This window comes from Ctenopharyngodon idella, chromosome 5, assembly GCF_019924925.1.
Source record: "Ctenopharyngodon idella isolate HZGC_01 chromosome 5, HZGC01, whole genome shotgun sequence".
Taxonomy (NCBI): domain Eukaryota; kingdom Metazoa; phylum Chordata; class Actinopteri; order Cypriniformes; family Xenocyprididae; genus Ctenopharyngodon; species Ctenopharyngodon idella.
Window position 1 is genome coordinate 25137361 of NC_067224.1, and position 16396 is coordinate 25153756.

A 16396-nucleotide genomic window follows, 5' to 3' on the forward strand; every position below is an offset into this window, starting at 1 on the left:
GTCATCTGCAATTCATTTGATTTTTATCTGTTCATCTGCTGTTTATGAAATTTTCACTTGATGGGGGAAAAAAAGGGAAAAGAAAAGGAGCATGATGAGACTGGTAATTATGGTAATTCAGTTCTAGAAAGAAGTGTGTTATCGAGGGCATGCGTGTATTGTAATTGTGTGTCAGAAGGAGGACGACAATCATGTTAATGTGCAGTTGCATTCATATTTTGAGCTTTAGCGCACAAAAAACAATTGCTAAGAAAAGCAGCAGATGGAGAAACAACCATGCAAACGTGCGGCGTGACTCATTTATAATCTACATTTTTATGTCTATGGAAACGGATCAAAATATGTATGGATTGGAACAGTTACATGAAAGTCTTTTTTTTTTCTGTTCCTCATTAAGCCTGTGTTCAGTGATCTCTGACTCATGATCATAGCTGCTCAGCAGCCTCCACCCTCCACACTGCAGCTGACAGCAACATTTCAGGCCTGATTCTCAGAGTGTGTCTGAGAAAGAACAAGAGAGAGAGAAACTTCAGTTACACCTTCACAGCTCTATAGAAAAAGATGCTTCCTTCGAAGAGACACCTCTTTTCTGGTTTTTCTGCTTGTCATGCAGTTTGCTGCAGTGGTCAAAATAGCAGAACAAGGCATTAGAAAAATAGAGAAAGGAGTTATTTTAAGGTTTATATTTATTCAGATGCTTGGTATCGTTGGATTTGGGTCTAGTCTGTGCTGGTTTTGGTTCTAGTTTGGATCGGATCTTCAGTGCAGCTTTTCAGTGTGACTAGGAGATACAGATCAGCAGTGTCTTAACCACACCAGTCATGATGACTCACTTACACTCATATCACACTCTCACACGCACACACAGACTTATAAATATTCTTATCTGCTCCTATAAAAGCATCAAATATAAAACTAAACATATACTCAGTTAGCTTATGTTATTTTGAATGTATTCATAATGTCTCTTTTGCTACCTGTTTTAGGTATTATTGTGTATGTCCAGTCTGGTCATGTCAGTGCATGAATGTGTACAACTAAGTGTCTGTGCAGTTGAGCATATTTTTATTTAAACAATGTCTGATTGCTTGTCAATCCTTGAATATAATTTGCTGTGGAGAAAAGCATAGGGTTATCTTCCTCATTGTTAGGTTGTGTGTAAATATGTTTGTGTTTGAGTGTGTACATGTGGATGTGTGCAGGGTGGGTGAGCTTCGATATCTCTGTAAATAATCAGATGTATGTGCAATCATCATTTCGACACTCAACTGGTTAAAGTTGTGGCCCATCTCTTAAAGGGGAAGTTCTGATATTCAGTTTGTCTTAAAGGAGAAGTTGGCTTTGTTTCTTCAGCATGTGCCTTAAGCAAGTGTTTTCATCAGCCTCTTCTGCATGACTTTATTAGTACAAAGCTGAGCTTTACAATACTACAAGGAAGGTAGAAAGAAGAATGAAATCTAAATTTGAACTTGTTACAAGTTGAGTGCTTTTGAATCTGCATGGGGTTAGGTAAAGGAGTATTAACTTTAGCTCTGGCAATTCTTCCAGCTGTGTACCAGTCCCTTGCACTTACAAAGACTTCACACTTTACACCCACACCCACACACTTTTATTAGGTTAGGGTCTTAAATGGAAGCTAAAACTGTGAATAGCACACCATGTTACTCCACCACATTTCCCTATTATTCCAGTTTTGCTCTGCATGTAAATTCCTTTATGTGTTCTGATGTGCACTCAAAAAATGAGACATTGGATTTACTTAACTTTTTTATGTCAACAGGTTCCACGTAACTGGGTTATGTTGCATTTAATTAACATTATTTATTTCAGTAAACTTAGGTTTATTACATAAGATTAATGCAGTGCCATTTAGTTGAATCAGGTTAACATTCTTAATTTGTCCAAAACTATCAAGTTCAGTTATCCTAAAATTAATATCAAACAAAAATTAAAATAAGTAATCCAGTTTAATTGATTAATTTGTTTAGTGAATGCATTCAAGAACAATTTTTAGACACTTTTACAAAAGTTATCTAAGAATAATACTTTAACAAAATCTTTACTCTGTATTATCTTTTATTGTTAGACGTTAGGCAGAAGAAGGTTTTGTTACATTCTTGGCATGCCCAAAGCAGTTGTTTTTTATTATTAAAACAACTTTAATTCTTGTTAGCAGGTCCTCAACCCACCAAAAACACTGACATACCAGAAACTCTTTCAAATACAGACATAAAAGAACATTAAACATTAACAAGTCTCCCAATTTTATCATCTTGATAAAAAAAAAAAAATGCATAAAATGACATTTCATTTCAACATTTTCTCTCCCTGTTGTTATTTTTGGCTTACTTAATTGAAACACATTCTTTCAAAATGAAAATATTCAGTTGAGTCAAAACGCAACTGTTTCAAGTCAGTTTAAAACAATGCAGTTGTTTGAATGAGAAACCTAATACAATGGTGTTAAATGAAAATGTTTTTTTTTTTTTTTTAAATAAACTGAACAATATCATAAAATCATTTTTTATTAATGTGATTATAGTCTGTTTTACGTTTTGATGTCTAAAACCAGAGAAAAACTATTTTTATGTTTATTTAATTTTTTGATGTGTGATAGTTATTAGTGCATTTTTGCAAGTGTACTTGCAAAAACATACTTACATAAAAGAAAACAAATAAAATGAAAAGGTCAAGCCTTAACAAATTTGTTTTGGTGGATACCACATGGTTTGATATGTTGTCTAATGAAATACAATTTACACATTTTAAAGTGTCATTTAACTCTTGTGCTGTGTTGAAAACCCTATAACACTTGTGATGTTCCCGGTTAAAAATGACCGGCCTGCAAAAAATGCTACCTTGCTATGCTACCTTATCACCTAATATTGGATTCAATTTTTTTGTCAGCATGTTTTCTTTAAATTAGGACAGGTTTTGTATTTATTTTTGGAACTGATTGATCATAGGCCTCATTTATCTGAGCTTAAAGTACCTCAGTTTTTGAATGAAAAAAAGCATTATTTGTGGATAATTTGATCGATTTTACGTAGAACATGAAAAAAAAAAAAAAAAAATGCACTGTGCTTTAATGTTTAACCAGGAAATTTGTTTTGAAATGGTTTTATTTTGTACAAAATGGCACATTTGTGGTGTTCCTGGTCAAAAATGACGGCATGACAGCTTTCACTTTACCAATTTTAACTAAACGACCAGTGTACACCAAGTTGTTAGACTCCAATGCAACAACATTAACAAGCATTTTTTGGTATGGGAAAACTCTCTCCGTGTCAAAATGACCCGAACACAACATGAGGGTTAAGTGCTGTTTCAAGTACTACTTTGGGCCACTCTAATGCAGTGAGAAATGATGTCTTTATGAATTATGTCTTCAAAATCACACAAGGCAAAAAAATTAGACCAAGTAACTAAGTAAATGCATAAACAACTAAATAAATATAGACATTGAAAAGGGTATATTTTGGCTCTGTTCATGTACACATGCAGATAAAGAGCTGTATCTTGTGAGGGAAGCAGTAAGAAGATGGAGGCAACCTGATAAAAGCCTCTTGTGTGACTCAGACCTTTTACAGCTCTATCACATCAGTAGGCGGAGTTTCATCTGCAGAACTGCATGAATTAAAAATTTATAAATGCGGTTTGAAAATGGTTTTTATTATTTCCTCTAACTTTTTTCAAAATGTAATTGCTGCTTACAGAATCCAGTTAAAAAGCTGGATAATTTAGCAGCTGTTTGCTCGGATTTGTTCACCAATTAGCCCATGAACCGTGGAACTGCATTTGTGATGTGGCCATTGGTTCTACAATGAATGTTCAGTGTGAAGCAGGACTTAACATGGTCATCATGGGCTGTTTCAAAGAAGCATTTTAAAATACTTAATTACAGTTGCAAAGCTGCACTTAAGTTTAATAGCTTCTGTAATGACAATAACATCCAGTGGGGGGCCTTGGAACTTTAGTGAACATGAAGCACTGAACCTCCATGTCCATATTTAGAGAGTGAGACCGAAAGAATGTGTGTGATGGAATGGGACAGAGAGAGAGAGAGAGAGAGAAAGAAAAACAGGGAAATAAATGAGAAAGCCTTGCCAAGGAGGGAGGGTGAAAGGAAGAGAACAGTAATGAAAATTAAAGAGAAAAGAAAAAGTTGTGGGGGGACATGAGATGGGTTGGGTGGGTAAAGTTCCTCATACCAAGTTCCAGACAACTTCTCATCTGGATAATAAATTCAAATCCCTTTACGATAAAAAAAATAAATTCATAATCTCAAAGACAATTCAAGCTCCTTTCCTTTTGGAATTGATACACGTTTTATGCCCTTTTTCTGTGAATGAGAAGATTTAGAGCAGCCTTGCCGAGGATGATTGAGGGAGATGGATGAAAATGAGTCCACATCAGTGGCTCTCAAACCGCATTAACCTTCAATCTACCAGAAGTGGACCGGTGACCAGGCCTGCAGAGGAAAAGGTGAATTTACTTGTGTGTGTGTGTGTGTGAGTTCAGCAGCTGATTTACATGAGGTGTCCTTGAATGGACCTCAAACTGAGGATAAGTGAACTGTATGTGAGACTTAAACCTGTTATGTGTTTAGTGGTAGTTCATGCATTTAATATTGATATTCACTGGTCACTGGTCAGTCGTATCTAAATATGAAAGCCTCTATCTAAACAAAATATGGTTCCTGGGAGTAATTGCTGCTATTTCAGTGCAAATATTCAGCATTCATAGCCACTGATTTTTTTAGTTATATTAGCTTTAAACAACGGTGAAGAATGCATATTCAGGACTTTGAAAGATTCATACAGTGATTTGTACCTTTCCTCCCTTTTCGTCTGCTGCGAAGCCAATTCTTTCTTCAAGTTAAAAGCTTCTAAAGTTTGTACTATGAATGTGTTTTTTTATTCAGTCCTGATTTCACATGTACTTGTTGTCCATACATCTGTTTGTTGTGTTTTGCAATTTGATGTTTTTTAAGAGCATCTGCTCATTTACAGTATGTCTCCAAAACATTCCCTGCCACAATTAGAATGAAGTGCTTTCCAGATCTTTAACAGATGTCTTGCTCACATGTGTGCTTACTGGGATACTATGTCTTATACACACTCAACACTTTTATATTAACATTATATTATTTATATGGGAAATCCTTTTTTTTTTTTTTTTTTTATATATATATATGGAATATTATGGGAGCTAATATGGTGTCAGGTCCTGTGTAATATAATCGTATTTTATTCTTAGTGGAAATCATTGTTGATTCCATTAGGATCCTTCAAATTATAAACTTCCATTAGCAGTTTTGGATAGGGATGTTTTAATATGTCAACCAGAATAATTGACTGATATTTTGCATTCTTTTTAGCAATTTTGCCTGTGATTTATTTAATATAGAAGCTTGCAACAAACAAACAAACAAACAAATAAATAAATAAAACAAAACATCCAATGACAAGTTCTGCTACCACTCCTTTATGAAATTATGGAAAGGTCAGAGAAGTATTTACACCAGATGTCATATAAAGAAGGGAGATTGTCTACAAGGTGTGAATGTCTTCTTCTCACTGAATAGATGATTGCTATAGTTACCAAACTCTTTTATATTTCCTTTAGTTTTCTCTTCATGTATTAGTACTTTTGTTGCTGCTGACGTATTTGGGTTTGATGACCCTTTTTTGTTGTGATGTATATGTAATTGGTGTGCTTTTGTTTGTTATTTTAATTTGTAGACGATGAAGTCCACAATTCCAAGAAGAAAAACCGCTGTTATTAAAGCTTTCAGCAAAACCAGACAAAGGTATGAGTAAACACACATACATATTCAAGCATACTCTTTTTTTTTTAAGGAGTCTTTGGGCATTTTAAAAAATTATACGGAATTTAAATGTAATATTCTTTTCATTTCTCATGTCTCATTTTCACTTTCCCCTAACACACATGCAAACATACTCTCATTATGTTATGGCTGAAAGAGGAGAAGCCTCCTTTTAAGTGACTATAAACATAAAATTAAAATGCATCTTTTCACCCTCTGTTCCTCACTGGACTGCTTTATGTGAACCTACCATATTTTGAGGACACATTTATACCCATAAGTTGGCTAAATCTGACAAACTCTCCCAAAACCTCCTTTTGGAGACATCCACATTTGTAAAATGGTATATAAAAATAAAGTAAATACTTTTTTTGTTAAATTGTAAAAATGCAGAAAGTTTTCTTTTAGAGTTAGGATTAGGTTATAATATTTATAACTGTATATAAAAGCAATAGAAGTCTATGGAATGTCCACATTTAGTGTGTGTGCGTGCGTGCGTGCGTGCGTGCGTGCGTGCGTGCGTGCGTGCGTGCATGTGTGTGTGTGTATTTGATCTAGTTGAGTTAAATCTAAATGGCATCTTTTATGAAGAGAAATGTGTGTTGCTCTTTGTGTGTGTATGTGCATGTCAGGTCTGTTGAATCAAATATAATCGCTTGCCACTTCAAAGTTGATTTCAGGGCTCTTTCAAAAAGAGCAGAATCAGAAAATCAAAGATATTTCAAACATTGGTCTAAACTGGCTACACACTGATGGTGCCTAGCCTGTCTGGTCAATATGATTCAAGGACAAATGCTGTCTAAAGCATCTTTGCTGTTTAAGTCTGTCTCATTTTTCCCCTCTCCCTCTCTGCCGCACTTTAACGGATAGTTACTCAAAACTGAAAATTCACAATTCAAAACTCATTTACTCACCCCATGTCTTACCAAACATGTATAACTTACTTTCTTCTGTGGAACATGAAAAAAACATATTTTAAGAAATTTCTCAGGTCTCACTCTTTTCTTTTTTTTTTTGTCCATACAATGGAATTCAGTTATCACCAAAACCAATATTATGCAGAATATTTTCTTTTGTGCTCCACATAAAAAGGAAAGGCATACACAACACAATATTTGCATATCCTTCCTGATACATGAAACAAAAGTGCATAAGATAAGAAAAGAGCTGTTGAATACATTACATTTATTTTGGCCAATATTTCTTTTCCTGTTTTAAGAATAAATCAAGTGAAGTTAATGCCCAAACAAGTCTTATTATCTTAACACAATTTTGTTTCTGAACCACACTGACTGCTTATATGCGACCAATCCTTTGGTATTGGCTAGAAGACACACTCTGCCTTATATAGGCAGGAATGCAACAGACACACACACATAACAAGAAAGCTGGCAAAGTGCGTCATTCAGATTACGAGCAAGAAGAGAGAGAGAGAGAAAAACAAAGGCAAGATGCCAAGGGAAAATGAATAAATACAACAAAGAAAAAATCTTGTAATTGTTTGTGTCTAGTGTCAGAAAGCTATTAGTTATTAATCTGAAAATTATTGAAAAGCATAGATAAATGCAAGACAAGTCTACAGGTTTTTTCTGTAGCTAAAGTGTCATGTTGTGGATGAAAGCATGACAACTGTGGCATAAAAACAGGCATCCAGTGCAAAAAGTGTTTGGATGGAGTGTTCATACCATTGTAGTTTTATATAAAATTGACTTAATGATTTATGACAAAAATTCACACACACAACACAGAATGAAAAAATAAATTTATAAAGCACCTTTCCCCCCAGATATATATTATACTTTATAAGCCAGTCTTTCTTCTGACAGTAGAATGAGTTTTCGTACTGATTTTAAATAACTCATTTTTTAAATTAATTAAAAATTTACTATGGAAGATACACTTGAACCTTGACATTTAAACAGGAATATAAACGCAGGAACAGGTGTTTTCTTCACTAATGTAATATTCAGCTTGTTGTCGTGGCAATGAAGTACACAGGTTTTTAAGGGTGACTTCCACCTCCAATGAAAATTACTTCTTTATGTGTAACATTGAAAAAAATATTACTGAATGTATAATGTGCTCAGAATGTTTATGCACTTAGTAAACCTTGGCTCATGTAAACCTTTCACTATATACTGTATGTGAGCTCTTTAGAATAGAGGCATTCCAGCAATGAAGTATTCCATCAATGTTTGTAATTATCATTATTTAAAATTTTTGCATATTATATACATGCCTAATATTATAGATTCTGAAGTCTGTTTAAAGCCCAGTTCATATGAAATGGCCCTTGCCAATATGCCAGAATGTCATTTATATATAGGACATACCAAATGATACATTATTACATCAACAAACGGTGTGTCTTATTTAATATTATAAAACGGTCATGACCACCATATAGATCTGTGAATCACTGAGAAACACTCTTAGCAAACACCCTTGGCAATATAAACAGTCAATACTGTCAAAATTGTAAAACTATTCATCATTTATTTCATTATGAGAGTCTTCTTTTTTGGCATTATGTCTGCGCCATTAACTTTGGTAATACTATATTTTGTTAGTCCACTTTAGACATTCTAGTAACTATAAGTAACATGTCAATTACCAGTCATTAGAGTATTTGTTGACTGTCTGCTTAATATCTGCTAACAATTTATTTTGATGGTCCCACAACAGACATTTTATGGAAGCTTGTTTCCACCACTGAATAAAAAAAAATAGCGAGTTATAAAGTCATAATTTTTCTATTTAACAATTGCGAGTTTTATCTCACAATTCTGAGAAAAAAAAGGCCAAATTGTGAGATAAAAAGTCACAGTTATCTTTTAAATTGTTTTATTCCGTGGCGGAAACAATCTTCTGTACAGTATACCGACTATAAGTAACTTTGCAAGTATATGTCTACTATCACTAACCCTAACTCTAACCGGCACCCATACACTACACCAGTGGTTCCCGACCTGGGGGCACGGAGTTATGAAAATGGGGGGTGTGGCAAGGCTGAGAGATAATGTCAGCAGATTGTTATGCAAAAGAAACCTCTGCAGGATGACACAAGACTACACTGTGTAATTATCCCGTTTATTACGTGGCTACTTGCCAGATAAGTAAATAATTGAACACAAAATATTAATTTGACATATTTTTATTATCTCAAAATGACTTATTATCTCAAAATGACAGCACCCGCTTGACAGTCTGTAACGGTCTGTTATCAGTTGTAGCGGTTGTTGTCTTGCAATAATAGACCACTAGATGGCACGATTGAAGAATCAGAATTGAATATTGCAGGGAGCCGTGTACAAATATAAATGAATGATGCATTGTTCTGCACTAAGCATGGACAATTTTGTGAAAGAACTGCTAGTGCTAGGTAAACGTAAAGCAGATGATGAATATACTTCAAATTCACATATTAAAACATTGTGTCTACACCAGGTGTGAGCGGCGCGACAAAATCAAATAAAACCCATTGATGTTTAATAAGTGATGATGTTATTGGATGCGGCGTGACACGACAAATCCCCGACAGTAAACTGATGCCCCGTTCTATTTCTGATGAGCTTCAGTGTTCTGACACAAAGGACAAATGGATTTGCAATGTTCGCTTTGTCGTGTCCAGTAGACATCATCTTTTGCGGCGCGGCCGTCATGTCTGGTGCAGTCAGAAGATAAGCAGATAAGTTAAGACACCAAGTAGGCTAATTAAAGGGTTCGTTCACCCAAAAATGAAAATTCTGGCATTAATTACTCACCCTCATGTTGTTCCAAACCTGTAAGACCTTCGTTCATCTTTGGAACACAAATTAAGATATTTTTGATGAAATCCGGAGCTTTCTGATTTCTGATAGACTGCAATGCAATTACAACTTTCAAGGCCCAGAAAGGTAGTAAAGACATCGTTAAAATAGTCCATGTGACTACAGTGGTTCAACCTTAATGTTATGAAGTGACACAAATACTTTTTGTGTGCAAAAAACAAACAAAAATAACGACTTTATTCAATAATTTCTTCTCTTCCATGTCAGTCTCCTACGCTGTTGTCATAGTAAACACAGTGCAGCGCTTCCGGTTTCTACGTCAGAACGCCGGCTCATAAGGTTGAACCACTATAGTCACATGGACTATTTTAACGATGTCTTTACTACCTTTCTGGGCCTTGAAAGTGGTAATTGCATTGCAGTCTATCAGAAATCAGAAAGCTCCAGATTTCATCAAAAATATCTTAATTTGTGTTCCGAAGATGAACGAACGTCTTACAGGTTTGGAACAACATGAGGGTGAGTAATTAATGTAAGAATTTTTGAGTGTGGTAACCCTTTAAGTAGCTAGTACTATATGAATCAGAATATTTCAAATCATAATTTTTAAATCAAGGCCATGTCTGAGAGTGCCTTTTTGGGTGCATTAATATTCATCAAAGAATCCTGAAAAAATTATACAATTAACCCAAACTTGTATAATGTTTGGGTTAATTGGGTTAATATATGACAAGTAATGTTGGACACCTAATCTTAGATTGCAGTACATTGCAGAAATCAAAAATTGTAACGGCCATTTCAAATCAGTTTTATAGGGAATAGTACTTGAATCAGTGAACAGTGAGTTAATATGGTGGTTTCGCTGACCCCTTAAAATTAAACATTTTTGTTAATACAGTGAAAGAGATTGGTTTAATCAATGGAAACTCAACATATTATGTTATCTGAACAACATGGAAAATAATTTTTTACAGTGTGGTAATTAATGAAATTGAAATTGAAAATTAATGTTCCTCATCTCTATTGTGATTTTAACCTGCTCACTCTTCTACAGCGATGAGTATGGGGCATGTAATGTATCCCAAAATGCAGTGTTGTTGATGGAAGCCCATGCTCACCTTACCATCGGCTTGCAGTCAAGAGAGAGGCTTCTGCTGCTTTTCACAGATTCGCTTATCATCGCCAAGACTAAGTATGTTAATATTTCAGTGGGTGTGAGTATGTGTATTAATATGTACAAAAGACATCTCTCTAAGAGTACACGTGTGCATTGTGTGTGTTACGTTACAGGTCTCTGTATCTAAAGCTGAAGGCTCGTGTTAGCCTCTCAGACATATGGCTGGCATCCTGTGTTCATTGCATCACAGACAGGAAGCTTACCTCCAAGAACTCATTTGTGATTGGCTGGCCCACCACCAATTATGCCGTCAGTTTCAGGTAATCCTTTAAAAAATTTCAAAATGTCAAACATGGGCAATCTGAAACAGACGGATATGGTCATTATATGTAATTCAGATGAATAGCACTTGAGAACTGTTATGTTAATGGGATTTTTACATCTTGAGATGAAGCAGCAGTCCTTAAAAAAGAACTACTGTGCAGTGAAAGAAAATTGAACAGTGGATGTGTTAAAGCTTTAGGCGTTTGAAGCGTTCTGAGGAAAAGAATTAAATTGAGATCCACCCACACTGCTGCTACTGACTTGATCATAAAACATTGTGTGATAAGGCGGAAGAAAATATTATTTTTCTGCAGCTCTTAAATTCTCATGCGAAATTTACATTATTTTGTTATAAATGCACTCACACACTCTTTTCCAAGCTCAACTTGGCACTCTGTCCTTTACAATGCTGATTCAACTCCTTTTTAACCTGATTGTTAAGTCCTTCATTTGACATATTTTTGTGGAGATAAAAGTAGGTCAGAACCCATGAACTGGAGAACACATAATATGCTGCAAACCACAGGATATAAAATAACACTGAGAATGCCATTAGTTATGTAATATCACAGAGAGTGAGGTAATGACCTTTTCATTGTTCCTCTAATGTATCGTGTGTTTAATACTATATATGGCAAAGTGAACAAATGGTGTAGTAATAAAAGGAAGTTGGTGACAGATTTTGCTTTCTTTTTAAATAACACTATAACGCCTGTCAGCATGTGTTCATATTGGAAAAATATCAGGCAGAAAATATGTAAGTCTCTGCTCAAATTGTGAAAGGACGATTGGCTGTATGCAAGCAGGCAGACTAAGACACAGAAGAGTAAGGTTCCAACACAAAGTTTACTTATCATATAATCCAAGCAGGTAACAATCCAAACAGGAAGTAGGTTAACACACACACCGAGTATAACGATAACCTGGATAAGGAGTGCAGGAAAGGGAATTAATAATGACGGTAACCAAGGAGATGGATGAGTGGCGGAAATCTGAACACGTGACAATTGAAAACAAACTGAAAGTCCATGAAACCAAAACTAATTGAAGAAAACTGTTACTTCACGCCCCCCTCCGGCAAGGCGTGACTTCGCGCTGTAATGAAATGATGGCATAGAGAGGGATGGAGGGGGCTTGGGAGGAGGACGTGGATGAGGCGAAGGGATGGTGATGGCAGGACGAGGCAAAGGGATGGTGATGGCAGGATGACCAGACAAAGGGATAGTGAAGGCAGGACGACGAGACCCAGATGGTACAGGTGGAGGAAGTCCGATGGAGCATACCCAGAGCTCCACAGAGTTGACAGTCCATGGCAGAGACGAAGGTGGGATGAGCCAAGATTTGGTAGGTGTGGCTGCCAATGTCTGTGGGACTACCAACGGAGACGAGTGCCCAGGATTAGAAGGTGCAGATGGAGGGCCGAGGACTGGGGCGACAGTGAGACTGAGGACAGAGGTGATGCTAAAGGGAGGATGGAACCTGCTGCAGCCGTAGAAGGGACAGAGCACAGTGGATGGCCCGTATGTCTGTGGTGTAGGTGGAGCAACAACTGACCAAGGGGGAGCCGGTAGGACGAGGGAACCTGGTAGAGCCACTAGGTTGAGGGTCCCTGGTGGAGCCGAAGGTGAGAGGAGGCAGGACGGAGTCGACAGGTCGACAGGCCAAGATGGAGCGAAGGTATCCGAGGCCGGAGGCAGAGCCGCAGGATCCTCTAGCACAGGCGCTGCTGATGGTTGCTCGACCTGCAGCTTGACGTCCCGGTAGGGCATCTCAAGAGATGGCGCAGGGCTGCAAGCTTCTAGCAGAGGTGGGACTGGAGGACTGGTTGAGCCCTGTAATGATGGAGGTGACACGAGACTGTACATAATGAAGGTGAGTAGGGCACAGTCCATACAAATCAAAGAAATGAGTAAATGGCAGTCCATATCGCTCGTAATGCTGTCTTTAAACAGCGATGAAGGTCCAACAGAAGAATAATGATCGGCAGAGCTGTCTTTAAACAGCAAAGAAGCATTAGATACTGGGTGGGCTAGGGTGGGAGTCGATCCTTCCTCTCTGGCATCCAGCAGCCAGTCCTCGGTTCCCGTTCCCTCGGCCACTGATGTCACGGGCTCACACCCCTGGTCAGACGCGCTGATCTCCTTTTGGCCTCAGACTCTGGCTCACAAGTCACGGCGGGTGGTCCCTCAACATCTGCGGGGGGCTCTCGCGCATTCTCCATGGTCGAAAGTGCTACTTTGGCTCTGGGTCCGGCTGTGTTCTGAATCAGAGCTGCACGCTCTCCAGAGACCTCACGAATGCCTCCCTCCAATTCAGTCAGGGTGGTGTTTGGGAGGTTTATGGGGTCATAAAAGTTTCCCCCATCCAGAACAGGGTCTTCAGGGTCTCGTCGTTGAATGGGCATATGACAGCAAGACGAAAAAACCCAGCAGAGAAAGAGAAAGAATCGGTGCTCTCCTGAGCCACCTGGATGAACCTAGCATTCCAATCCATTTCTTGGGGTCCGGTCATCAGTAACAGGCAGGCAGACGAAAACACAGAAGAGTAAGGTTCCAACACAAAGTTTATTTATCATATAATCCTAACAGATAACAATCTGAACAGGAAGCAGTTTAGCACACACTGAGTATAATGATGACCGGACAAGGAATGCAGGAGAGGGAACAACTTCAGTAGCAAACACAAACGAGAATAATAGAACACAGCTGAAACATATGAACTAATAATGATGGTCATCAAACTGAAAGTCCATGAAACCAAAACTAACTGAAGATAACTGTTACATCGGCATGAAGAAGCATTTTCACACATGAATTGGCACCTCTGAGTCCAGACCTTAAATTCATTGAAAGTCTTAGGGATGTGCTGGAGTAGACTTCACAGAGTGCTTGACTCTTGCATTTTCAATACAGCCATTCTTTCACAATTTAAGCCTGATGAATCTTGACATTGTCATCCTGGAAAATGGCCATGATGTATCTTCCTACATGATTGTTTAAGACATGAAAAGCTACACACTTCATCAATTAGGGTTAGAAGAACTGTTGCCAAAAATATAACATGCTAGAAACAGTGATCAATGCAGTAATGATCCAATCATAGATTCTTGAGTACTTGCCTATTTAAATCCAAACATCGACTTTTTTTTTTTTTTTTTTTTTTGGCCGGGCAGTGTATATTAATATTTACCTTCTCAGCTTGTGGAAAAGCTGCTTGGTCCCAAAGCATTTCTTTTAAATTTTGTATATTATAGATGTACTTATATTTGAACTCCCCAACTAGGGACCCCCAGTGAATCACACTATTTACAGCACTGTATGTATTGTAATTAGCCAGTACACACTAGAACACATGTCTAAAATAGAAAATGTGATGAAAGGTGATATTATGAAGTACTTTGCAGAGAAAAAGTACAAGACTACAGGGAACTGGAGGGGCTAGCTGAGGTGAGAGAGAACAGAGACTGCACTTTGTTTTATGACACATACATATGCTTTCAAAGGCAAATTGACAAACAACAAGCGTAGGATCATGCTTGTTTGCTTCTGCTTTTAGGGCTGTATAAGAGGAGTGTTGCTTTCCACCTAATGGTACAGTACAGTATTTAAATAGTGTCTTCTGGTTTGGTCTGGTCTGTGGCATTTTGTTGTGTACTGCATGATTATATCATACACTCTAAAAAATGCTGGGTTAAAAACAACCCAATTTGGGTTTAAAATGGACAAACCCAGCAATTGGTTGGGTTAAATGTTTGCACAACATGCTGGGTAGTTTTATTTAACTCAACTATTGTTTAAAAATTACTGTATTGCTTGCTTAAAATGAACCCATGTTGGAAATTAACATTTATTAATATGTTTAATAAATGAACATTAAGTTTAATGAATAATAATTAAACAATAAACATTTAATAAATTGCTTATTAATAAATGTTCACCTTTTAATTATTTTTGTTGCCTCTAGTAATTATGTGTCTGATTTTTAATTTCCAACCTATTTTGGGTTAATTTTAAGCCAGCCATATAGTAATTTTTAAACCAAAGTTGCAAACTTTTAAAGCAAACATTTAACCCAATCGCGGGGTTTGTCCATTTTCAACCCAATTTGGGTTGTTTTTAAGCATTTTTTAGAGTGTGGTTTTACCAGTTAGCTGTTTACTATATGTAATCTATAGGCTGGGGTGGTGTTGATGTTTGTCATGATTATTGTCTGCATTCATTTTCTTAAGCAAAAACAATCTATTATGAAGCACACTACTACATTACATTGTCTAAGATTAGATAAGGTATAGTAAAAATCTCAAGACTAGAAACACATAGAAACCACACTCACTAATATCAGAACTCAATGCCATTTATTATTCATATTATTATTTAGATCTACATCTATCTGAAAATCTATTTAGTATTTAAATGTTGGAGAATGGAAAATTGAAACTAAATCTAACATTTTATCTCTTTCTCTCTCTGCCCATCCTCCTAAACCAAAGCTCATCAGAAACAAAGGAGAGATGGTTACATGCTCTTCAGTGGTAAGGAAATTCAAAAATCAGAAACTTACATCTATAACATCATATAATTTATCAAAGTTCACGTTTTATTCCAAATCCGAGGTATTCCTGCTGTGATATTTTGTCTATTTTACTGAATGTTGCATGCCTTTGTATTTGTGTTTTTCTTGCTTTCGCATTTGTAGTTGTTTGCTTGTAATATTGTTTTATTCTTTAGGCACACCTGCAGAGCCAGGCAGAGAGTCTTGCCAAATGCTATTCTTCTCTACGTCCTGCTGGTCTGCCATGCTGATGACAACAGCTCAGCGGTACACAAATGCTTTTTGGTTTAATTTGGACCCAAATCACACCCAGCCCTCAGGGAACTAAATTCACGTCTCTGTTTACAAGTGAACTCAATTTGTCCTGTATCCTGAAGCTTGTTTTGTGAGTTGATGGTCAGTATTGTTGTCTGTTTTCATGCTATTGGCTGTTAAGACTGTTGCTGTGGCAGTGGACGTGAGCACTACTGCAGAAAATGTGGTTCAGTATATCATGCAGCAATGCAAACTACTGGTAAGTGATCCTTAACGGCCTCTTGTTGTTAGTATAGTGTAATACACCAGTGTTTTTGCGCATTAGCTATTTACCTTCTTTAAAGCACAGTTGAGTGTTCCAAATGAGAGAGCCACATGCTTTTTCTTTGCACCCATAATGAGCTTGCATTTTGGTAGATACATCTTTCTGTTGCTTTCTGATGACCAGTAACTCTACATTGTGCCAATTCTGTCCACTGGCATTTCCTGTGTTTGATAAGTAACTTCCTCTTTCCTGTCTCTTTTCAAAACATAATGACCACTTCCTGT

At 36.9% G+C, this 16396-nt stretch overlaps 1 protein-coding gene and 1 long non-coding RNA gene across 5 annotated transcripts in view; one reads left to right on the plus strand and one right to left on the minus strand.

Annotated features, from left to right (window-relative positions):
• Positions 1 to 3808: 3808 nt before the first annotated feature.
• Positions 3809 to 16396, plus strand: part of arhgap20b (Rho GTPase activating protein 20b) — a 54195-nt gene continuing 41607 nt past the window's right edge. For 2 of the 4 annotated variants that reach the window (XM_051894432.1, XM_051894435.1), the window contains exons 1-7: positions 4200 to 4485; positions 5745 to 5812; positions 10655 to 10792; positions 10891 to 11037; positions 15531 to 15572; positions 15769 to 15859; positions 16029 to 16106. In XM_051894432.1, coding sequence (XP_051750392.1) covers positions 4396 to 4485; positions 5745 to 5812; positions 10655 to 10792; positions 10891 to 11037; positions 15531 to 15572; positions 15769 to 15859; positions 16029 to 16106 — 654 coding nt within the window. In that variant the 5' untranslated portion in view covers positions 4200 to 4395. The other 2 variants (XM_051894433.1, XM_051894434.1) reach the window with 2 other exon arrangements.
• On the minus strand, positions 8989 to 16389 carry LOC127513004 (uncharacterized). The gene is made up of 3 exons (XR_007930299.1): positions 16181 to 16389; positions 10981 to 11043; positions 8989 to 9494 (listed from the first exon to the last, which is right to left on the minus strand). It is a non-coding gene; the product is annotated as an uncharacterized LOC127513004 (long non-coding RNA).